This window comes from Solea senegalensis, linkage group LG7 (genome assembly GCF_019176455.1).
Source record: "Solea senegalensis isolate Sse05_10M linkage group LG7, IFAPA_SoseM_1, whole genome shotgun sequence".
Lineage (NCBI taxonomy): Eukaryota > Metazoa > Chordata > Actinopteri > Pleuronectiformes > Soleidae > Solea > Solea senegalensis.
The window spans coordinates 14,646,060-14,671,662 of record NC_058027.1 but is presented as its reverse complement, the minus strand read 5'-3'; the positions used below and the strand labels follow the sequence as shown (position 1 = coordinate 14,671,662).

General features: G+C 40.7%; 1 protein-coding gene across 1 annotated transcript; it reads left to right on the top strand.

The window, feature by feature from the left end:
- Positions 1-24,058, top strand: itsn2b (intersectin 2b). The gene is made up of 41 exons (XM_044030017.1): positions 1-114; positions 996-1,088; positions 1,287-1,350; positions 1,953-2,140; positions 2,686-2,919; positions 3,854-3,902; positions 4,034-4,170; positions 5,143-5,206; positions 5,595-5,732; positions 5,832-5,920; positions 6,367-6,629; positions 6,742-6,891; positions 6,986-7,126; positions 7,713-7,800; positions 7,942-8,081; positions 8,495-8,575; positions 8,754-8,911; positions 9,057-9,338; positions 9,423-9,907; positions 10,020-10,141; positions 10,399-10,686; positions 10,782-10,978; positions 12,272-12,324; positions 12,541-12,707; positions 12,813-12,843; positions 12,950-13,071; positions 13,523-13,619; positions 14,374-14,568; positions 17,317-17,438; positions 17,519-17,625; positions 18,351-18,534; positions 19,212-19,310; positions 19,422-19,505; positions 19,598-19,681; positions 19,769-19,831; positions 20,085-20,234; positions 20,355-20,473; positions 20,729-20,811; positions 20,901-20,984; positions 21,391-21,564; positions 21,654-24,058. Exons 1-41 carry the CDS (start codon positions 108-110, stop codon positions 21,800-21,802), a joined length of 5,625 nt encoding a protein of 1,874 aa, XP_043885952.1. The 5' UTR covers positions 1-107; the 3' UTR covers positions 21,803-24,058.
- Positions 24,059-25,603: the final 1,545 nt, after the last annotated feature.

Here is a 25,603-nt window from a genome sequence, read left to right as displayed (position 1 = left end):
AGTACTGACTGACTGGCCTGTGACTGTGTGTTTTGCAGATGGCTGCGAGCAGTAGCTGAGATCGCCACCAGGAGTTTCCCCTCTGTCTTTCTCTACCACCTGCAAATATGAATGGTAAGACTATGTGTCACAAGACTTCAAGTGAGTGTGCATGAGAGAAAGGGGGTGGGTGTGTAAAGGAGGGCGGCATACCACAAGTGTTTATCTGTGTGAAGAGAGAGTTGTGTGTGTTTTTGGCTCAAAAAACAGCTAAAGCAAAAATTGTGCTTGTTCTGGAGTAATCCCTAGTTAAATGTGTGTTGCTTATGTAAACACTTTTATTTACTAATCTGTCTCATGTTTGTGTGTTATGACTTAATTCTCTCTGAACATCCCTCTCTTGAACTGCTTACTTTCAGTCCTACTTCTCCTGCATTTGTGTTCAATGTATTTTTCCATATTTTGACAGCAGCTTTGTTTGTAGTGTCAGCTGTGGGACCGAAGCACTATTCAGCTATTCAGACCGTTCAGTGTGTCCGCTGATCTGACTGTAGAGTAAACACTGATATGTAACCAGCCTTCCATGGGTAAACAGTAGTGAAAGTGTTAGCTCCCATGTCTGAACAAAGTGAGTTTAGTAACCACTTTGTCAATATCAGTGCATTTCTATCTGTTCTACCTGCCACTGATGCTCACTTTGGTACTCTCTCTTACTTCAATAACATCAACATAGTATTGATAGAGCAATACAACATTGTCCTGACTTGTGACATTCAGTTTTGTTTTTAACTTGTCTGACTGTACTTGTATTTGTTACCTCTTTAGGACCTTTTTTTTTGGCATTAACACTGACCTTGTCAATTTAGTATGATCAGATCTCCACATTGTGTTCTGGACACAATGTGGGAGTGCTCACATCTGAATGCTTTCAATCAGATCACTCAGGATGATTGTCATGGCCGAATTCCACATCTGATGCATCAGATTTATCCTTACCTGTGTCTTTTTCCCTCTAGGTGGTCAGAGTATTTGGGCAGTCACTCCAGAGGAGAGGAACAAACATGATCAGAAGTTTGACACCCTTTCCCCATTAATGGGCTATGTCTCAGGTACACGCATATAAACACATATCATCTCTATTGGTACATCGTGCTCAATGCAAGTCCCATCACCTCATTTACATTGCATATTTTTCATCTACTTAGTGTTAATTCCAAGGAAATTGTGTGAGAATTGCGCATGTGCATGTGTGTGCGCATGCCCATTCAGTTTTGTATCCACCATAACTGTTTCTCCTCTTTCTGTAGGGGAACAGGCAAAGAAGTTTTTCCTCCAGTCAGGGCTGCCTCCCTCAGTTTTGGCTGAGATATGGTGAGAAACACAAGCCATCACATATGCACACATACTACTATTTATTGAATGGTGGGTAAAGTGGAAGTATTCACTGAAATCTTTACCTGAATGGCTTAGAACTAGGGTAGACAAGATTATTTTGGGGATATTATTGATTAATAATATATTATAGCACAATTTATTATTTAAGTGAAATTGTTTCGAGGAAATCTGGCATGTGCCAGGAGATTTTGACCAATCACAGGGCAGTTTAGAGAGAGAGCTCTCTCCTAATGGTTGTTCAAACAAGCAGCTGCATCAACACGTTTCTTCAGGTCACTATTTTAGAATGTGTGACCAAATATGCTGCAAATCAACCTGAAAAAGGAACAAAGGTCTCCAATGCAAGTGCAATACATACAGTATGTTAATGTAGGTGGAGCCTTCTAGAGGTGATGAGATTGCCTCATCTATCTGCTATGTGTCTGCTAAGTGAATATCTGGTGGGAGAGGCTTAGGACTGATATCCTCATCTCAAAATGTTATACATTGATATTTAACCACCTGGATAAGAGACTATTTCAATAATGATCCTGCTTTCTGCAGCCTTAACACTTGTCTGTCTACTCTCTGTCTCCCAGGACATTGGCTGACATGAATAAAGATGGGAAGATGGACAGACTGGAGTTTTCCATAGCTATGAAGCTCATTAAGCTAAAACTCCAGGGAACACCACTCCCCTCAGCTCTGCCAATCATCTTGAAACAGCCACCTGTGCCTGTTCCCAGCCTCATTAACCCAACCTCAACCATGACCAGCTCACCCTATGGTATAGAAGAGCTCATGATAATTTTTTATCTGAACTATCCACACTGACAAAATGTGTTTTTGGCTGTAAATGTGTATACAAAAAGGTATAATTTTTGGATTTTACCCACTTGATATTGTGATATTCATCTCATCTCCAGCCCAATTTATACTCCATCTGACATATTTAGGAAGAAGAAAAGTGTTGCTCAGCACTTTATTTTCATGTCACCCACCTGTTGAACAGTGTTGGATTTTGTTGCATAACAGGATCAGACCAAAACACTTTCTTTAACGATTTATATCTAAAAGTTGCACAAATATAGACACAAATAAACAACGTAACTAAAGGATATTCCGATCAGGATGGAACAATTGAAATAAAACAACTGGCTGGAGGATAGTGTAGTTACCATTGATAAGACTGGAATTATGTTACCTTTAAAGATTAGACAAGTGACAAATATTGAAAACACTGAGCGAACATATAAGTATAAGTGTGTCTTAATGGATGTATTGTGTGTGTGTGTGTGTGTGTGTGTGTGTGTGTGTGTGTGTCTCTCCCAGGTATTGGTTCTGTGCCTAGCATGTCTATGATGTCTGGAACAAACTTCTCCATGTTGACCCCTATCTCCATGGCAACCCCTGGACTCTCACCAATGACGGGTCCCACCCCTCTGGTTCCTGTAGCCTCAGGTCTGAGCCCTCTACTAGTCCCCACCACCAGGCCCCTGATGCCCACTATGGGAAACCCTTCACTGCCAAACGGCACCATAGGATTTCTGCAACCCATCCCAGCTGGTACACGTAGTTCTCATTTTTATTTGTTTCTTTTCTGCTTCATATCTGTTGCTTTGCTGCTATCAAAGAAATCCTTCTAAATACAATAACCTGCCAAAGTCTGCTCTTTTTCTTTTTGTAGTATATAAACTATGTATGAGAAATCAACTAAGAATATTATACAATATAGAGTATAATAATACTGTATAATACAGTATACTGTATAATATTCTAGCAGATGGGGTTGGGTAGATGGAGTCACATTTTTGATGCCACACCCTATCTCTTCTACAAACACAAAATGTGTCTTTGCTGTAATGTAAATATAAATTCTTCATTGTATGTTGATCTGCTCTGCTTCTTTTCAGCACCAGGGACAGAGCATTTAAATATGCTAACAGCCTGAATTGATGCACAGCGAATCTGTGACACACAAACAAAATTCTCTCTCAGCTCCAGGCTTTTTTTCTTTTTCTTTTTCTTTTTTCTTTGTTTTACATTTTTTCCAAATTACATGCAAAGTGCACATACAGTTATTTTGTAACATCAAATGGTAAATAATGAAAAAAGGTGTCCTAGTACAGATCATGCATTATAATCCCTCACAATGTTTTACTAAAAGTCAAGTAGACATTGCCCAACCCCAGCAGCAAAGTGCAAATGATGAAATATTGCCAGGTGTCTTTGTCTCATTTCCAAACAAACAGCCTCCCTGGCCTTAACAGGACAGAAATACCCCTTGGTAAAATCTGTTAATGTTGAGAGGAAAACATGTCACCTTTGTGAATAGGTTTTACACAGAGACAATAAAATGTACTAAAATGATGTATACTATTATAGAAATGTACACCAATCAGGCATAACTTTAAAACCATTTCTGTTTTTAAGTTGTGTGAGTATTACTCTGTGTTTTTCAGTCTTTCTCTCTCTTTGTCCACTTACCCCTCTCCTATAGGAATGTCCTTATCTCCGGCTTCATCATTGCTGGACCTGGGTTCTAGCAGGTAAAACACATACACCTGGAGGAACACTGCATCCTGGTTTCACAATTTTAATCTTCCTGCTGTCTCATTAAATACAAATGTTGCTGACTTTTGTTGTTTTTGTATTTGTTTTGTCACCGTTTTTACTGAAGCTCTGCCTCCTCATCCCCCTCTATGATGTCACCCATGGTTGGTGTTCCCAGCGACTGGGCTGTGCCACATGCCTCCAGACTGAAATACAGACAGCTGTTCAATGGCCTGGATAAACAGATGACTGGATACCTAACTGGTACATTGTGTGTGTGTGTGTGTGTGCTGTATAGATTATAGAAAAACGCTTGGAATGCAGGTGTGGATGTTCATGAACGATAGTCACTAATGAGTTCATAACATAGCCTCCCTCTGTTTGTTTCAAGCTTTAGTAAACTCAAAGGTAGTCAAGTCTGCCTACACCGGCTGTGGGTGTGTTGAAACACATCGGCAGTTTCCTAACATACACACAAACAGGTTTGCGCTATTCTTATTAGGGCCCTGTGTTGACCTCCATTCATTTGGACAGACTAAAAAAAAAGCTTTATCCATAAACTGTTCATGCTTCACCTTAACCTCACCACAATTGAAATTGTTAGCCCTAAACTGGCTCATTTTGACCAGGTCTTAGTCTCCATGATGTCAGTCTTATTAATGTCAGTGTTTATGCCAGAAAATAGGTTCCAAACAGGTAACAAATACAAATACACACACACACAGCAAGGTATGCACCGCATTTTTGTTCTCGTACTGAGTGCCTTGATGGACCTGTTTTTTCTCTATCCGTCTATACATACATACTGTACATAACTTGTTGTTGTGAAAGAACTTCACATATAGATGTTGCCAGTTATACATTGCACTTACACATTACATTTTGCAGATAACATACTGTAATTAGCAGTAAGAGCAGCTGCTGTGCCTTCACCAAAAAACAATTGTAGTTTTTCTTTACTGTAATAAACGTTTGGAAGTTTGGTATTTTTGTGTATGTTTATGACAGCCATGTTTTCAGTGAGGGTGAGGGTCTGTGTCAGGCTGGTTCCGGTGACGACAGTGATGTCAGCAGATGTGTCGGTACCTCATACAGCCACTATTTGCTTAATTGTTTAAAAAATGTTCTTGTGTCCCACTCAACATCCATGTAACATACCAGACGTTACACACTCTGCACTCACCCACACATCCGTGCTTTACATGGGTTCTGACCTCTGTCTCTTTTTGTGACCAGGCCAGCAGGTGAGAGGTGCTATGGCCGCTACAATGCTGACTCAGACACAGCTGGCCTCAATCTGGTAGGTGTGTGTGTGGGTGTGTGTGTACTTGTGTACTTGTACTTAATTCAAACCTGTCTTTGTGAGGACATTTTGACCTTGTGAGGACATTTGGTCTGGTTCTTACAACTTTAACTGGCTCTTTTAGGGTTAGGACTTGGTTTTAGGTTTGAGTTAGGTTAAGGGTTAATGTTAGGCATCCAGTGGTGGTGGTTAAGGTTAGGGTAAGGGGCTAGGGAATGCATTATGTCTTTGAATGCCCTCACTGAGAATACTGTATAATAATGTGTGTAAGTCTCTGAACATTACACTGTAACATGAAAAAGGTTTTATGTAAATAAACCTTAGAGACATCACATCGCCATATCTTGTGGTTTAATTTGTGTAACTTCTTTTAAACCTTCTTCAGGACTTTAGCAGATGTGGATAAGGATGGTAAGCTGAAAGCTGAGGAGTTCATTCTGGCAATGCATTTGGTTGACTTAGCGAAGAGTGGGCTGCCACTGCCACTAACACTGCCAAGTGAGCTGGTACCACCCTCACTAAGGTATGTGCACACATGTGCCTCAACTTCACATCAAAAAATGGTTAAGTGAAACAAGGACTTTCCGAATAATGTGTGCATTCATTGTTTTAACTGTTGCAGGGGTGCCGTCAATGGATCCAGCTCTTCTCTCTATGCATCTCTGACTGATGACTTTGACGTTGAACCTCCACAGAAAACCAGGACTAACCGTCAGTACTCACATTCACACACTAACAAAGAGAGAGTCGTCTTGTTTAACTGCAGGCACTACATTAAAAGTCTCCTTCCTGTTATCCTATCATCTACATTAGTAAGAATGAGTGCCCATGCCAGCCCTGAGATCATTGGGACAGACCAGGCTCAGACCAATACTTCAGAGCTATATATAGTACTGTGCAAAATTAGATTTGTTGTTTTAGCAATGCTATAATGACTAACGTGTAACATTTTTGGAACACACCTAGAAAACACGTCTGCAGTTTTTAAAATAAATCTTTACAGCTTTGGTCCTACTATTTCTTCATGAGAAATATCTGCGTGAAAAAGGTCTATTATACCAGTCAAGACTCACTGAATTGAACTGAACACACCTAACCAGTATTTTAAACAATCCTGTCACTTGTAAAAACGTCTGGCCTGTTCTTTTTTTTTTTAGTGTCATTTGAGGACAAATTCAAAGCCAATCTGGAGCGAGGTAACGCAGAACTGGAGAAAAGACGACTGGCGTTGAAGGAGGCGGAGAAGAGGGAGCTGGAGCGGCGTGCACAAAAGGAGAGAGAGGAGCGAGAACAGAGAGAGAGGGAGGCCCGAGAGGTAGAGGAGAGGAGGAGGAAAGAAGAGGAGAGGAGGCTAGAGCGACAGCGGGAGCTCGAGAGGCAGAAGGAAGAAGAGCGACAGAGAGAGATAGAGAGAAAAGAGGTGGGTGACAATTTTACACTGAATGAATACTGTAAATATCTCCTCCTTATATTGTAGACATGTTTTACATGTGCATGCATATGCTGTATTTACTTGTGCTGGTTTATTCCAGGCTGCACAGCGGGAGCTTGAGCGCCAGAGGAAGGAGGAGTGGGAGAGGAGGAGACGAGGAGAGCTTCAGATAAAGAAGGAGCAGGAGCGGGATGATATCGTCCAACTGAAAGCTAAGAAGAGGAGTCTGGAGATGGAACTGGAGGCCGTGGTGAGTGTTGAAAGACATTTTGTCCATACATCCTCTAATTTCTTTCATCATAGTCATCTTAAGTCTCTCTTTCTGTCTCACTGTTCATCGTCAGGGTAACAAGCATCGTCAGATTTCCGACCGGCTGCGTGATATTCATAATAAGAAGAAGCATCAGAAGACGGAGCTGGATCTGGTCAATCAAAGGAAAGAGACTCGTCAACAAGATATTAACAACTTGCACAAACAATATGAGGTGTGTTTGTGTTATTTTATATGCCTTGCAACAGCCAAAAGCCTTAGACATTAAGTTTTCAGGTTGTCCATGTCATCCCATTCTTTATAACATGATATCCCAAGAACACCTTGAGTGAAAGGCTTACTTGGATTCATGGGTGATCTGATTATATTTTAGTAGTCAATGGTCGATGCCAATGTAACCTTACAAAAACTGATTTATTTTATAAATATAGGATTTTGGGAGATTCATTGTTCACTTAGACTCAAAGATGAACTGAAAAGATTTGGGTAGTTTTATTTGGTTCGGTCAAGCTTACAGTGACATTTAAATTTAAATTGCATTATATTCACTGGGATCCAGTCACCTCTGACCACTGTGGCCACACAAAAAATGCTTTTGCCCCTTGGAACAAACTGGATTGGTCAATGGAGGCAAATAACCACTGGGCCATGATTCTAGTTTTGGCAATGTGTTGCAGGTCATTTTTCTTTTCCACAGTTTTGTTGTATCTATGGCTGTTGTTCTATGACAAAGTGTGTGTTGGCGTATAATCCCAAATATTTCCTGTCTTGTTGCTTATGATTCATATCCTCTTTGTCAGGAGTCCCAGAGGAAGTTCTCTCAGCTGACTCCAGAGAAGAACAGACTCTCGGAGAAACTCAAAAACATGTCACTGAATAACTTACCTGGTTAGTAGTGATAGATTCATTTTAAAAGAAAATCACACTCTAGGTTGTATCTGTTTATACATATGAAAACTGATCTGAGTAAGATTTGAAGACCTCTTTGTCTCTCTTAATATTCCTGTAAACATGCCTGTGTGTTTGTAGTGTCCACCATGTCCACGCTGACGATGACACTTTCAGAGAAAAGAGGGACGTGTATGAAACTGCAGGAGAAGCTGGGAGCTCTGGAGAAAGAGACTGCTGCCAAACTGGCTGAGATGGACCAGTATAACAAAAACATGCAGGTGGGAATTAATTACACACACACAGCATTGTTAGAGTAGCCTAACGACTAACTTCTCTAACAACATTTGACCTAGAATGTTCACACAGGGCTATATCAATTATGTGTTACATGGAGCATGCATCAGGTCTGCATGTATTATTCAGTCTAAACCATAGAGAGACATTTTAACAATTTTAGGGTTCTACTACAAAAACAACGTACCTCTTACTGCTGCTTTGCCCTGATGTTTCTTTTTTCTCCACCTCCTCCTCCTCTTCTACCTCATGCTGGTTGTTTTCATTTTGTCATCTTCATCTTATGCTCTTTTCTTCCCTTCTCCTCTTTTGAAAATTCTCCATCCTCTCCTTTACTGGATTCTGTTCCTTTCTTTCTTCTCGCCTGTCTCACATTTCCTCCTCCCCATCTTTTCAGTATGTGGGAACTGAGGACTCAATGCTTCAGGCTGTCTTCTGTCTGCTGGCGTGCCTCCGTAACCTCTTCTACCTACTGAAGGTTTTCGCTTTAGATCTCTAGAGAAGACTCATTCTCAGTCTTCTCTATTGTTCTTTTTTCCTCCCATATTTCTCAGTCAATCATATCTAACCAACATGGAGGGGGGGGGGTTTACATGCAGTGTAGATGGCATTTAACTCATTTATCATCTTCTATTATTATTATTTTTTTATGTCAGGATCTAAGAGAGGGCCACACAAAGCAGCTGGCAGCATTAGAAAAACTTCGAAGCATCAAAGAGGAAAAACGGCGTGAATTGATTCGAAGAAAGGAGCAAGAAGAGGAGAAGAAGCAACAGGAGGAAATGAGACGGAAGGAGGAGGAGGAAGCTCAAAGGTATGCATTCAACTTATATAGGATCAGTTTTTTGTTTTCATAATAAAGCAAAAAAAAAATTCACTTGCTATAGACCAGAAACTAAAACTTAATGTGAACACTTAATCTTCAATGTTTATTTCCAATGTTTGCCTGCTTTTTTCAGACGTATCATGATGGAAAAGGAGCGTCAGTGGCAGGAGAAGCTGAGGAGGGATGAGGAGGAGCATCAGAGGAGGCTCCAGGAGGAGAGAGAAGCCAAAAAGAGGGAGGAAGAGGAGAAAGAGAGGCAAGCTCTTATCCAGGCTGCAAAGGAGCAGGCCGAACGAGAGCTCAGAGCAAAAGAGGAGGCAGAGAGGAAGAAAAGAGAGGAAGAGGAGCGTCTGAGGCTTGTGGAGAAACGGAGGCAGGAGGATGAGAGGAGAAGGCTGGAGGAGGAAAGAAGACAGCTAGAGGAAGAGAGGAGGAAATTGGAGGAGGAGCGAAGGAAAGAAGAGAAAAGGAAGAAAGACGAAGAGGAGCAACGTAAAAGAGAAGATGAGCGGAGGAGGTTAGAGGAGGAGAGGAGACAGCTGGAGGAAGAGAGGAGGAAACTGGAGGAGGAGCGCAGGAAAGAGGAGAAAAGGAAGAAAGAACAAGAGGAGCACTGCATGAGAGAGGAAGAGAGGAAGAGGTTAGAGGAGGGGAGGAGAGAGGAGCAGCGCATGAGGGAGAAGGAGGAGGAAGAGAGGAGGAGACAGAGGGCGGCTGAGGCCGCCATCCGAGATACAGAGGAGAGAAGAAAGCAAGAGGAGGACGAAAGGAGGAAGAGGGACCAGGAGAGGAGGAAGCATGAGGAGGAAAGGATGGAGGAAGAGAGGAAGAAGAAGAAGGAGGAAGAGGATAGGAGGAAAGCTGAGGAGGAGAGAAAGAGGAAAGAGGAAGCATCTCGTCAGCAGCAGCAGCCGAGTGGAGGAGGGAAGGTGGATATTCAGGAAAAACTGACGGCTCTGCTAAGAGGGCTGGAGGAGAGGAAAGGTAACACACACACACGGTTGTTGGCATTTATACTTCTCTGTAGCATCTTACTGACGTTAAACCAGTTTTGCTGGTAAAACCACATTGTGATGGTTGTGTTGTCTTTCTTCAGGTGGTCAACCTAGAGTCAAACACCACAGGAAGTCGGCTGCTCTCACTTCCTTCAAAGCACTCTACCCCTTCACTGCACGCAACAATGAGGAGCTCACTTTCAATGCAGATGATATGATTGAGGTAAGAATTAGGTCTGGGCAAATTGAACAGGGTTGTGCTCTGTAGTATGCGATTTGAAGCAATTAAATTCTACTTTTTCTTGGAATAAACATTTCACTAAAGAAAACGATGCTTTTATCGTTTTCTGCCTCAGGAAGAAATTTCTTCAAATGCCCATTCATATTCTGGACAAATCAGAGCTCTTTCCACCCCTTTTCACTTTGCTCCACTTCCTTCATACATATACACCTCTAAGACTTACCTGACTCTTCTTTCAGGTTGATGAGACGGCAGAGCGGGAGGAAGGCTGGTTGTATGGCAGCAAACAAGGGAAGATGGGTTGGTTTCCAGAGAGCTATGTCGAGAAAGTGGCCCCGTCTTCTAATAATGCTCCTGCTCCTGTTCCTGCTGCTACTGCTGCTGCTGCTCCTCCTCCGACTCCAGCTAAAGTGCCACTCCAGTCACAGCTTTCCAATGCTCTTGAGGCTGCAAAGGTTGCAGGCACCAAGTCTGCTTTCACACCAACACACTCTCCAAATCTTGCACCCTTAGAGACGCACGGACAGGTAATATTCAACATAATGCTCCTGGACAAGCTGCTACCGTAGTATGATTACTGTGAGTGCTCACTGTGCTGTCTTTATTTCTGTGCATCTGTTAGCAGGTGGTGGGGAACCTGCTCGCTCAGGCCCTGTGTTCGTGGACGGCAAAGACGGACAACCATCTGAACTTCAACAAGGATGATGTGATTCAGGTGCTGGAGCAGCAGGAGAACTGGTGGCTGGGAGAACTGAACGGTGAAAGGGGCTGGTTCCCCAAGACATATGTTACACTGTTGGGAGACGAAGAGAGTTCTGAGTAAGTTTTTTTGTTTTATTTTTTGAATTAAAGTACAATCACCTCCAGGGAAAAGCCTTTGAAATTTGGTATATACTGTACTTTCACCCGAGCTCACAGTTGAGCTGATTTATTTATACCAACTTTATTAGTCCCACAAGGGGCAATTGTCGGGTAATCTAAATGGCAACCGATATGGCGACAAGACTTTTGCTCCCTCGCAGCTCGTTTTAACCGGAGATTTGTAAATATGTGGAAGCTCAAGAGCCATTTAATGAGGACTTTAAGAGCAGGTTGAACAGGTGGACCTATCATTAAGTGGATGTCATGGCAGAGGCGGCACAAAAACTGATGAGGGTTAAAGAGAGGGATAGAATAAGAGGCCGAAGGGAGACTATCGGTCTGGTTTTCTGAGAGATACTTGACTGAGTGCAACCTGGTCCTGCTTGTCTTCTGTATCTAGTGTGTTTGAACTTGCCTTGCATCAGGCCGTGTTATCTCGTCCATAAATCAAGTGAATGTGCATATGATGAGCAATAGGTTATATAAGTTGGGTTGAATGCACACGCTACGTAAACTAAAGCACTATAGTTCTTTTGTTGTTTTTTTCAGGGTTAGTTTGTATATTAGAAGTCCTGCTTTAGAGTTCACCGGTAACACCAGAGCTGATTTAAGGTGTGACATAAATGTCCAAACAATAAGATCATTTTTGTTTTTATTACAGTCATAACTTGTATAAACTCAGTGGTTCAAAGCGCTTCCCTGTGTTCCACTTTTCATGCCAACACACTGCTCATCAAAACAAGCATCAGTCACATGGTAATGGGAATGAGTTGGTGAGTGTGTGTGTAGGTGTGGTAACACTTCTAGTATGACAAGAATTCAGGCCACCAAAAAAAGTTCTTCAGCCCTCAGTCAAGAGAAATCTGCTGTCTCACTGTGACATGTACAGTTCATTCTGTAGACCAATCCAGCAACATACTGTATGTGTGTGTACGTTTTTAAATAATAGTTTCAACCATTGTGACAATAACCCTACAACCGTATCATATTTTTAACATTAAGTGCTGTGTAGCATACTAACATGATTGTAACTTACTTGTTTGCCCGACAGAAACAGTCAGGAGAGTAAACTGATATTACAGACCAGTTTGTCAGCATTCAGTTTATATGCATATTTTATTTTGTATTCTATTTTCACTACATGAAACCTACATGAATGGGGGTGATCAGTTAAAAGATGGATGTGACACATCCTAGAAAGATTATTGTTAATAAGTCCTGTAATGAGATGTTGTCATTGTGTGTTTACAGCATGAAGAGCTCCCCTCCTAATGCAGAGTCAAGTGACAGCCAGCAGATTGAAGGTGCACTGAAATTCTATTTTCATGTGTTGTGATGCATTGTAGGCTCGCACTGTTTGTTGTTTGTTGCACTCATATTTTAACTTGACAAACAGGATTTGTTTTATATTTTGACTAAGTGTGTATTTGAATCTTTTATTTCCTGTTGAAATGATGTTTTATCCACTCTCTGCCTGTCAACATTACATTCTCGCTCTCATGTGTCCTTTCCCCCTACAGAATTTGTGGCACTGTATACCTATGAGTCGCCAGAACCCGGTGATTTGACGTTCGGAGAAGGAGATGTGATCTTGGTGAGCAAGAGAGATGGAGAGTGGTGGAGTGGCTCTATCGGTGACCGGACTGGCCTGTTCCCCAATAACTATGTCAAACCTAAAGAGGCAGATGTAAGTGTGCACACAGAAAAAAAGCACAGTTGGATATTTTCTATTCTTGTTGTCGAAGATTTGAATATGTATTACAAATTCTGTTGCAATTAATACTTGTTTCAGACGGCGAGCATGTCAGGAAAGAAGAAGCAAGGTTAGCATTTACCTCTTGTACCCCTTCTCTGACTCATTTATAACAACACAAGTTATGGTTTTGCGTTTTGTTGCCATTTATATACGACTTTGTGTCTCATGCGTAGAAGTCTGCCAGGTCGTTAGAGCCTACTCGTCTACTGGCAACGAGCAGCTTAATCTGGAAAATGGTCAACTCATCCTCATCCTTGGCAAGAACGCCTCTGGGTGGTGGCTCGGAGAACTGCAGGTCAGTGTTTAGTGGTGCAGTGTTTCCCCTATAGTCACTCACTCTCTACTGCTGCTGCTGAAATATTATTGCTGCTGCTAAAAATTTCGCTAAAATTTTGAGGGGGCACATGTTTTATCTCAGATTAGTGTGTGTCTGTTGTGTGTTTCACTGTCTTTGACGAGTGCATTAGCTCTTTCGCTCACCACCACCCCAAAAATGATGGGAAATGTGAAAAATGCTTTGTTTCATAATGAAATTGACAGGATAAATTTAGATGGTCTCCATAGTAACCTTGGAAACACTGCTGTTTGTAGTGGTCTGGACTCTGTACTGTAACAATGGTAAAAAACAAAAAACAAAACAGTGTCTGTGATTCAACATATTTGCTCTGACCTCTGCTTCCAGCTGTGGCTCTAGCAGTTTTCACTGTTTTCTGGTTATCCATGATTGTTTGTTTTCCTAACTCTAGGCCAGAGGTAAAAAGCGACAGAAAGGCTGGTTCCCTGCTGCTCATGTCAAAATGTTGGGACCCAACAGTGGCAAGTCCACGCCAGCACCTCAGCCAGGTAACACACACACACACCATCTTGTCATAGTGAGGACACTTAGTGGTGTAATGACTTTCTCTTGGTGTTTCCCATTCTTTATCTAGACTCTGGAGACCTACCATATTCAATTTGCCCCCACCACAGTTTTATAATTGCACTTCTCATAACATAAAAGATCCCCGACTTATTGTTTTTATTGCACTGTGTAGCCCTGTTTGAGTTTGCCTTGTGCTTGCTTGTGCCATTTGCTCACAGCATTGTCAATAAAGTTAACCCCAGACTCTGGCTTCTGTGGAAAAACACTGCCAACCAATACCCTGACGGCAAGAAGTTGTTGTGGCTGTTTTTCTTTTTCTTCCTCCATCTTTCTTCTTCTTCTATCTCCATATTTCCTTCTTCTTCTGTGCTTTATGGCAATTGGCATTCATAATGTTGCATTACTTCCTCCTCCTGGATTGAGGAAGGCTGTGCTATAGCATACCCAAACAAGGCCGGTCCTTAGGACTGGACACACACTTATGCAAGCCAGTTAAATTCCCCAAGACATCAAAATCAACATTTAAGTGATCTAATATATGTGTTGCTTGTCACGTATCTGTCCATATTCAATTTAAGAATATCAAAAGAGCCATGTTCAACTATTGTAGTTAGTATTGAGAGCCTGAGAGCCATTTCTTGAGAACTTTAAAGACCTGAGGTGAAAAGTCCACTACAACAGTCGCATTAGTCACAAAGACACATATTCACTGATTCTGACTCTGTCCTCTTTCAGTCTGTCAGGTGATCGCCATATATGACTACGCCGCTGCCAATGAGGATGAAATGAGCTTCTCCAAAGGTCAGCTGATCAATGTTTTTGACAAGAATGACCCTGACTGGTGGAAAGGAGAGATCAATGGGGTTACTGGCCTGTTCCCCACCAACTATATTAAGATGACCACGGCGGACTGTGACCCCAGCCAGCAATGTAAGAAAACCTCCTAATCATAACTAACATGATTGTGCATGGACGTAAATATGAAAACAAACTTTGCTTTAATGTCCTTTCTAAACCTTTGTTACCAATTCTTATCATGCTGGTAATCACTGCAGTCGCCGTCTGCCATCAATGATGTTGATCTTCCACACACGTCTTCATCCCTTCTTTTCACTGACTCTGTCACCTGTTTTTTCCCCCATCCTTCCTCTCTCTGTCTCTCCATTCCTTGGCTTCTGTCTCTTTGTCCTTCTAGGGTGGTAGAAAGTCCTCTTCCTCCTCCATCTCTTCTTCCTCTCCTCCTCCTGACTTCAGAGAGACACACTATTACACTCTGTCTGAAGGGAAGTGTCTGGACTTCCTGTCAACTTCTCATCTTCCACTGAACCTGTGTTCTTATACGAGAAAAAAAAGAAAAACAGGCCAAACTGTGATACCTGTGAATGAAGCAGGACCAGGACAAATCTCTTTTTATGCTTTTTGTGATTTTGAAACCAAAAGTGGAAACGTGTGTGAAGCAGAGGGATAGTGGTTCTCTCTGTGTCGTCTCTCTTCTTCCCCTCATTTTCCCTTATCACGCAGTCATTTCTCCCTCCTTCCTTCTATGTGTCTCTTTTTTTTACCTCTCATTTCATTTTCATTTCCAATCCAATCCTGTGTGTCTCCAGAATTCATATCACGGAATCCATTATGTTTCGACTGTGGCTTTGTTCAAACTACTCACTGAATAAGGAGTTTGTCATGTTGCTGTCTGAATGTTTTTTGGGAGATTTTATACCAGTATAGTTTCATAGTGTCATAGTGTCATGCATTAAATATAAAACTTGTTTCCTCATCTGAGAAGAGTGAGAGCAAAAACATGCACAGTATGCTGCTGCTGTTTTCAGACAAAGTCAGGACAGTTTTCCGAGTATTTGGTCTGGACATTCACCAAAGTTTACAAATCACATAGGATGAGTGTTGCGAGAGACTGTTATTCAGATGCATTCACAACGGCAGGACTGAGATGTGACACTTAAGTCACTGTAGGGAGGAGGGAATGGGTGAGACTCAGCTTATATAACCTATACATACACGTAACAGGTTAGATTGACTTTAGTTTTTTGTTTAGCTTCTATTGCTTGAACTGAACTTTATCCTCCGTGTCTGAACGTCATAGCTTGTTCAGCTGTGACTCCAAACAGGGACAGGATTAGCGTCTTCTGTCAAAGACGTTGTGTTTTTGGCTGCAAGTTATTTGTGAGCAGAATAACACAAAATGTTGAGGAAGGACATTTTCCAGGGATTAAAAGCAATGACTCGAAGAACAAATTATTACATTTTGATATGGATTTAGATGTGGTTCACCACTTGAGTGTCTTGACACTGAGTGCTTTCTGTAGTTTGAAAGTAAGATGAGACTGACATAATGCCTAACCAGCCATTTATAAAAATAAACTTTGCTTCCGGGGCTGATATTAAATGCTGCTGCTGCTGCTGCACCTTAAATTAACTCGATGCCGTTTGCTGCAGAATGTTTTACACAGTTAAACTGATGACATTAATCTTTAAAGATTTATTTCTTCAAGTCAACCAGTGAAAAGTCGAACAAGGTACACAAGCATACATCAAGCAAATGAGCCATAAAAACAAAATGCTGCTATTAATGTTTTCTTTTCATTTTAATTCAGTATCTCTCAAATTATCCCAAACTTAGATTTTAAGTGGAAAAAAAAAACTGTGTGAAGCTGCATTAAGGGTTGACATTTCACTCAGTGAATGCAATTTGTCAAACCAGATGGTGTGCCTACTTGAAGTTTTGAAGTTTTGAATTCAAACATTTTATGATTGTGAATCAAAACGTAAAAAAATAAAGATTGGTTTGGGATTAAAAGTGTTCTCAACTGCATGTGTGTGTTTTTTCTATTTTTCTACTAAGTTATTCTTTTGCCACCAGGGCCGGATTTGCATAAAAATTGCTAAATTGATTTCCGACACAAAGGAACTACATTATTCTGTATTCTTTATATGCTGCAGAGAATAATGTTCCCTGCAAACAGGGAAAGGTTGTGTGTTGCTCTTTTGAGCTACAATCTTTCTGTGCAGTTTATGATTGCTTCTTTCACATTTTTGGGAAGTTTCTCTCCTTTTGTTTACAATTTGAATCTCTGTGTTAAATCGGCTAAATTACATTTACTGTGGTGATATTCTTTATCTGTGCTACGTGTAATTGTTTTGGACTCATTTCAAGGACAGAAATTGTAGGTTAAAAAACAGAAAATGAATCCCACCTTCCTGTTTTGGTACAAACAGATTTGGTCTAGGTGAAGTTTTAGTCTGACACCATAAATGAGAAGATAACGGCACTGAGGACAAAAGAGACAAAACAATACAAGAGCGACAGAACGAAACTTTAAGACGGTACACAACGGAAATATTCAATGGCTTTTCACTTTTTAAACCTCTGGGATGAGAGAAATGATGAAGGTGAAGAAGGAGAGGGAGAAAAACCTGAAAGGTCTGTTTGTAAAGGACCCTCACAATGGGCTCTTGAATCAGGTATGTGTGAGTGTGTGCGTGTGTGCTGATCCAGTGAGTCGTGTTTCTTCTTTTCTGTCATTGTCCTTTTCTCTTTAAAGCTTCTTTAATGAGTCCTGAGAATCACAATCTCCAGCAGAAGCCGGTGAATGCAGCTCTGGTGCATTACTGTGGTTTAACTGGTTGTGTGTATGTGTGTGTCTCTCTCCTCCTCTCATGAAGGGTGTGCAGACCTGAACAGCCTGGACTCCATGAGCCCGCTGGAGAAGAAGCGACAGGGTTACATCCATGAGCTGATAGAGACTGAGGAGAGATACGTGGAAGATTTGAGCGTCGTGCTGGAGGTAATGTGTCCCTCACAGTACAGTCGGTACTGTACTGTAAGGAGATTACCTGACAGTCCATTTTTGTTTTGTGTGTGCAGGTTTTCTACAGGCCCATGTCGGAGTCGGGTCGACTGAGCAATGCAGAGATGGTCATGATCTTTGTCAACTGGAAAGAACTGCTGGCCTGCAACACCAAATTTCTCAAGTAACTATCTACAGACCAGCGGTGGGACAAAATATTGCTTTCCTCACCCGTGAATACAATTATTAATGCACTGGAGCCAAATGTCAATATTTTAATGAATACATAGAGTGCTCTGAACACATTTCCCTCTAATGTCGCTAATTCATGACTCCTTGTGGTGGCTATTATCATAAAAATGAATGTAATATGAAGTAAGGCTGAACAATTAATCAAAATATTATTGAAACTACCAAAATGTGTGTTCAAATTCATCATTTGAGATGAATTGTTGTCTGGATCTATACACATATTATTCTACAGACTGAAGAGGACATCTTTGTTTCTCATAGATCTGCATACAGTGATCATGTGAAATATGTTTTTCGAATGAAAATGAGAATAATGATGTCAAAGTAACCATTCCCTCTGATATCACACAATTGCTGTCAAAATAATCGCAATTAGATATTCAAAATCGTTCAGCCCTAATATGAAGTGAATAAATCACTGGCCAATAGAATAATGGCAGACAGTGGTGAGAAGAATGCTGCTGCACTGATGTTGTTTTTGGGTTATTTTTCTAAAGTAATTCTTCTAATTAAACAGTTAGTTAATTAAAAGGCTCTAAAAGAAGAATAAAAGAAAATGCAGAATTTCTATCAGTACCAGCTATCAGTCAATTTATTTAATTTTTTTTTAAATAATGGTATTCCATCCATGAGATACTTATTGAATATTTTTTGCAGGGCACTGCGTGATCGTAAGAAGATGGGTGGCGAGAAAATGCCAGTGCAGAAAATTGGTGACATCCTGGCTGCGGAGCTGTCTCACATGCAGCCTTACATTCGATTCTGCTCCTGCCAGATCAACGGCGCCGCGCTGCTCCAGAGCCGCACCGACAATGAGCCGGACTTCAAGACCTTCCTCAAGGTACGAGGGAGAGAAGAGGAGAGTGTTGGGGATGGAGAAAAAGCTGGAGTTCATTATAGTTTGCATTAACCACAGTTTTGTGATAAATTGTTACTATTTCAAAATGGTATATATCAACATATAGAAACTTCTATTTCCAGGATTCTGTCATTTTGACAACTGTCAGATATTTTTTTGCACATTCTCTTGGATTTAACAATGTTTTTATATATTTTTATGTCAAAGTCACTGTGGCCTCACTCACTAGGTTTCTTTCTGAACATGTCTGTTTTATACTGTAACACTGTAGGGAATCCTTAAACTCAAGATTAATTCAGATGTTTTGATGTGGATGGCCAAATTTTACTGCGTTCCCACGGAATATTGTTTCAGCCTTTTGAACATTAACTTCCTTTTGTGTTAATTAGCACTTATTTAGGCTCCTGGAAAAAAATGATACATATTGTAGCTGACTCTAACTGTATTTATTGTTATTTTACTATTATGTATTTTCTTTCCATTTTTCCACGTTTATTTTGTACCATGTTAATGTAGAGTCATCAACATGCTGCTGTTTTCAAAGTCAATTCTTTGTCTTAAAATTTGACCCCAATCCATTTGCATGTAGAAGTCTGATAAACTGCTTGATGTGTTTATGTTTATATTGTTTGATATTTTATTTCCCCCCCTCTCATCAGAAAATCGCCACAGACTACAGGTGTAAGGGAATGCCACTGTCCAGCTTCCTGCTGAAACCCATGCAGAGGATCACACGATACCCATTGCACATCAAAAACGTAGGCTGTCTTGTGTTTGAGTTTCCCCACTCTCTGGTTCAAATACTGACCTTTCTGTGTGCGGTAAAAAAGACGAGAAAAGCCTTTGTGTTAACTTGTCGTGTGTTGTAGATCCTGGAGTGCACTGCAGAGGGCCATGCTGACCGGGATCCTCTGAGAGAAGCTCTGGAGAGGGCAGAGGAACTCTGCCAACAGGTTCATCTCCCTCTCTAATTTTCTCTCATTTTACTCTGGATTAAGTTTCTCTTTTCATTTAAAGTGTTAATGCTCACTGCTTAATTGAATAGGTGAACGAGGGTGTAAGGGAGAAAGAGAACTCAGACAGACTGGAGTGGATTCAGAGTCACGTGCAGAGTGATGGTACCACTGAGGTAATGATCTGATGAGTGGCATAAACCACAGTTTTCTAAAACCATATGAATACATATGAATATCCTTCTCTCTTTTTTTCTCCACAGCACCTGGTCTTTAACTCTCTAACCAACTGCTTAGGCCCCAGGAAACTGCTCCACAGTGGGAAGGTGAGTCACACCACAGTGTTCATCAAGAATCTAGACTGTGGCACCATAGTCTAATTTGTCCCACCACAGTTTCATGTTGAGCCAAAACATTTTTACAGGTCTCATAATAATAATAATAATAATAATAATAATAATAAGAGTCAGTTACGTCGGCAGTAATTCTTCTGTGTCCTCTGAAAATTGGAACTGTATGAATTCTACCTGTGTTATTGTGCTATTGATAAAGTCATTACTTTGCTGTTTTTTCCCCTAGATGTACAAGGCAAAGAGTAACAAGGAATTGTGGGCTTTCCTCTTCAATGACTTCCTGCTCCTGACTTATGCAGCAAAACAGTTCACCTCTTCTGGGCCCGATAAACTGTTCAGCAAAAAGAACAACGTCCAACTCAAGATATACAAACCAGTAAGAGAGAGAGACACACACACACACCAACTTTGCTTGATTTACACATTTATTAAAACTTGTTTGTGTGTTTGTTGCTGTGACTGTTTGTGTTTTCGTGACTTCTTGTTGTTCCTGTAGCCTGTGCTGTTGAATGAAGTCCTGGTGAAGCTGCCAGATCCTTCCAGTGACGAGCCCACTTTCCATATCTCGCACATCGACAGAGTCTACATACTCAGGACTGAAAACATCAATGAACGGTAGCTGCAAATATGTCTGCCTGTCTGTCTGTCTGTCTGCCTGCACTGTATGTTCTTGTATTTGTTATCTCTTTGGGACCATTACTGGCATTAACCCTGACCTTGTCAGACCCAGTAGTCCTGTCCTTATTTCCTTATTTAGTTGTGGTAAAGGTTAGGGGTAATGCTTTGTACAGACTGTCCAAATGAATGGAATACAACACAGTTGTGTGTATGTACAGTATGTATGTGTGTTATAATTGTGTGTGATTTCAGGACGTCGTGGGTCCAGAAGATCAAGGTTGCATCAGAGGAATTTCTTGAGACTGAGAAGAAAAAAAGGGAAAGGGTTTATCAGGGTAAGATGTGACTCACAAAGTTGTACTCATGTCAGAAAATGATGATATCTGTGTTTAATATCTGTGTGTGTACGTGTGTGGGTTTGCAGGTCGATCAATTAAGTCCAGTGGAATTGGGAGGCTCCTTGTCACCATCTTAGAAGCCACTGAGCTCAAGGCAGGAAAACCCAACGGTGAGCTTGAAAAAACTCATGTCACAGTTCAGTTGATTTTTAAAAAACACTTTTGGAATCCAGCCTTCGCTCTTGAATGTATCGATTTCTCATGAGGCCGAAATAAAAGCACAATGAAAGCTCAGAGGCCGTGCGGTCGAGCAGTGAATGAGTATAAGGATAAAAAGTGTTTTAGAAACAAATTATAGACCTGAGCTTAACGTAATCCTCCACAAGAGGATCGCGGGTCACTGGAGCTAATCCCAGCTGACACAGGGTCAAAGTAAGGGTAGACCCTGGACAGGTCTCCAGTCCATCACAGGGCCAACACACAGAGACCAACAACCATTAACTCTCACCCCCGGATTCCACTGCCTAAATGATGCATTGATTCTCTTCTCTTCACCCTCGTCTTCTTCTCTTCCAGGTAAAAGTAACCCTTACTGTGAAGTGACCATGGGAGCTCAGATCTTCACATCCAGGACACTCAACGACACGCTGAACCCTAAGTGGAACTTCAACTGCCAGTTTCACATCAAAGACATCTACCAGGACGTTCTCTCTATCGCCATCTTTGAAAGAGACCAGTTTTCGCCCGACGGTCAGTGCTTTATTTTTTTCTCCCTCTCGTCTTCACTTTCAGTTCGTTCAACCTCATTTTAACCTCTTTTCTGCCTTTTCTTGTATCAGTCTTCCTTGGTCGGACAGAGGTTCCCGTGGCGACGATAAAAAAAGAGTTGGAGAACAAGGGGCCAGTGACTCGGCGTCTTCTGCTGCACGAGGTTCCCACAGGGGAAGTGTGGGTCCGTCTCGACCTACAGCACTTTGCCAGCAAATAGTCAACGACGTCCATCCATCGTGTTTATACAAATGAGGCGAATCAACCAAATAAGAGAAGCTGCTTCTTTTTTTTTTCCACAGACACAAACTCGAACGAGACACACTGGAGTCGTGTTTCACACAGAGGCCTTAGTACTTTAATATTAACCAGCACTAATAATGATACCTCTTCTTATCCCACCTGTGTTTTTTCATCCCAATTATGGCGTCAGACAGAAAGGGAAGCTCAGTCAGTTTGCACCTTTTACAGTAATTAGAGCCACTAAAGTCTGTGTCTGTCATACTTAATGTCCTTCAGAGGAAGATAAGAATATTAACTAAGCAATAAAACTGTAAATATGAAGCGCCCTCTTCTTACGGACTCACTGACACAGGTCGCTCTGTGAAGCTTAGAGCAACTAGTGTTCTTCATGATGTGTAAATGTTGAAGATACATATATTTTTTAATGAGAATGTCGTGACCTAGTTGGTTTCTGTGACGCGCCGGTCATAGGCTGTCTGGTCTCGGTAACATTAGGGGGCGTCGGTAACAGTAGATGAAGATGCAGCAGCAAATGCGTTGGGCATTGAGTAACACTGGTCTGGATTCAGTTGACTACTGTTAGCTGTTAGATCTCAGGATGTTTTGCTCTGGGTTGAGTCACTGTAACGATACTTATTTTTGTATGCTGTGCGCGTGCGTGCGTGTGTGTGTGTGTGTGTTTATTTAATGTTAATTCAGACTTGTAAACATGCTTAACAAACGTCCGAGATAAGAAAACATACAAATATTAAGATGCTGCAGACAGTTTGGGTTTTATTAGAGTGAGAGTGTATGAGGTGCAGCGTCGGCGTGTCAGAAAACTGGTACGTGATTCACACAGTGGTTTAGTGTGAATGGAGACGGCAGAAAAACTGAACTCTATACTTTAGTTTTGAATCATTTCCGTTGTTATTAATATCATCAGCTATTTTCTTTCTCAATTGTCCTTTTTGTCAGATGTCGGAAAGTTATGACGTCCTCAAATCTGTTTGTCCACAAACTATATTATCGAAACAGTTGGCGTTTTACTTTTATTGTCGCTAAATTAAATGCTGCATTTTTCATATTCCAGCTCGTAAAAGAAGAAAAGAGTCAGTAAAGTGGTGTTACGCTGACTCCGTATGAGTACCTCATACACCCCCACTTCACTAAAACCTGAACTATCCCGTCAATGCAAAGTCATCTTAAAACTAAAATCGTATGTTTTCACTGGGATGATGATCACAATCGCCTGCTTGTGATGTGTGTCCTTGTTTTTTTTTTTTATTGGTTTTTCTTCAGCAAAAGCCAAATAATTTCTCTTCAGTGTGTGTGTGTGTGTGTGTGTGTGAGAGGTGAACAAATGACGGTGTGACAGCGTTGATGCTCCTCCAGACTCATCTGTATTTTTTTTGAGGATGTCAGTATTTTGAGGCGGCGTCGATCAGCCAGTTTGTAAGCAATAATCAACAGTGTTTCCTCTCATATGTTTTTTACCAAGCTTGTTTTGATGTGTCATTCTCCTGCCATCGCCTCACTGACAGCAGCATGTCTATCGCCTCAAAATATCTGCTCCATTTTAAAAAAATAACCCCACCCCATAATTAATCCTGGTATCATTAGGAACAGCTATGCCGTATTTAGTTTTGGGTGTCTTCTCCTTAGTCTCTGTCCTTCTGTCCCTTCCATCCAGAACGTTTTCTTACTCTGTTTGTGTGTGTGTGTGTGTGTGCCTACTGGTGTTCTGACAATTAACAAAACTTGTTGTATTTATTTCTTAATTTATGCGTGTGACTATCCAAAGGTGTGGAGCAGCTTGGTTTGCTGTATCCTCTTGGATAATCGGTTGATATCCACTGGTTTGTTTTGAGTGTGTGTGTGAGGGCAAATATTAAAAATGTACTTTAGTGAGTTTAACTGTAAGTCGACCTGTTAGGCCTGTGGTATTGTGCTCTCGTTTTGTTCATTTGTCCGACTCGATCTTCGAATCTCTTTTAATCTTCTTAATTTAGATGGGGTTTTTTCTTCCTTTTTTTTTTAAATCATTGAAAATGTGTCAAGAGACTGGACGACCTTCTTCGTCTTTGAAAGGTTGTTCAAGTCTTTGGTTTTACTTTTAATATTTTCTGCAGCCTTCTGCATGGACTGCTGCTGCTCTGCCTGGAGCCTGTAACCTGCTGTTTATACTCACTCTGGCCTGTAGATGGTGCTCTCTGATTCAGGGTTTCTTAATTCATATTAAAGAAATAAAAATGAAATGAACTGTCAAATTATTGACTGATTAAAACAACAAAAAAAATGTGTTATTTAACATTATACAAACTTAGAGTTTATGAATTTATAACATAAAACAGTCTGAATTTACATTACAGTGCAATAATAGTTTGTTAATATAATATGTTATTACCATTATTGCTAAAGTAATCAAAAAGAGGGACGATTAGCAACTATATTACTATGGTAATTTAATGTCAAGATATTGCATTCATGGCAGCCTACAATAATATGGTATTTCTGTAAAAGTATGTCCTTATTACCTCACTGGTAACCAATTTTATAACCAAACCGGAAATTGCATTATAAATAATGTGTTATTATTGTAGCATTTCCTCTTATTATAAATATTAGCATACTATTACCATGTTGTTACTGTGCCATAAAGTTAAATGTTTAACTTAATGGAATTTTTCTTAAGTTACTTCAAGCCTTCATACTTGATCAGCTCTACCAGAAGATGGCGTGTTAATGTCAAGTAATTACCCCCCCAGGACAGAAATGTTTTTAAAAAATTTGGTTTTAAACATTTGTATCAAGTTGGAAGAATTAGATTGAATTCCTCAGAATTTGGTACAAAACAATCACTTTGACTGAAAGAGGACCTGACTAGGTTTTGGTGATCGGAGGTCAAATGTCAAGGTGACCCCCACGTTTTTGTGTATGCAGATGCCACGTGTGTAAATGAATGTCCAGTTGCCCAAGGATTTGGTACAGTTTTGCCGTCCAGTCGTGGAGTTCAGAGTGGAGCAGTCAGTGCGCACCAATGGTCTTCATTAGGTCGTTGTTCATCCTCCCTTGACTCCATGTTATGTAACATCAGTGGCTCTGTGAGCACAGCGTCGCACACAGCTGCGCAAGCAAGTCAACAAAGTTAGCTGAACGCAGCCGAGTGCAGCTGAGTGCTACTGTAACACATGCAGTACCGTGGAGAAGTCAATAAGCAAACATGAAGCTAGCTAATTCTTATGAACTTGATTTAATACATTTAACTAAATCACTTTCTTGGTCATGTAGCAAAATATCTAGCGCCTGGTTTTGAAAGATCATCATTAATTCAACCACGAACAGGGTGTTGTAACAACAACAGACGAAAGTGATGTCCAAAGACATAGTAAATGTTGGATTAATGATATACACATAAACATATATACTATGCACAGTGCCTAACAGATTTATTAGACCAACTGTCATAAAAATGAGGAAAATTTTAGAAATCTTTCAAAAACATGTTAAAAAAATTTTTTATTTATTTGGCAAACAACTTTTGGGAACTCTTTGGCAAATAACTTTAATTTGACATTTTAATCAAGAAATAAAAAGGTGCTTTATTAGCACATTACTTACAATAATAATAATATTTTAGCATTAGAATTGGTTAGAGAGCTTCTGCATACTGGTGTATTAACCTTTACAGAAGCATAAATAAATGATTTTGAAAACGACCAATGTTGTTCATTTATGGCAGCTGTGGCATAAACCGTACAATGGGTGGTGGTATAGTACATTTGTGAAGCACTGCATA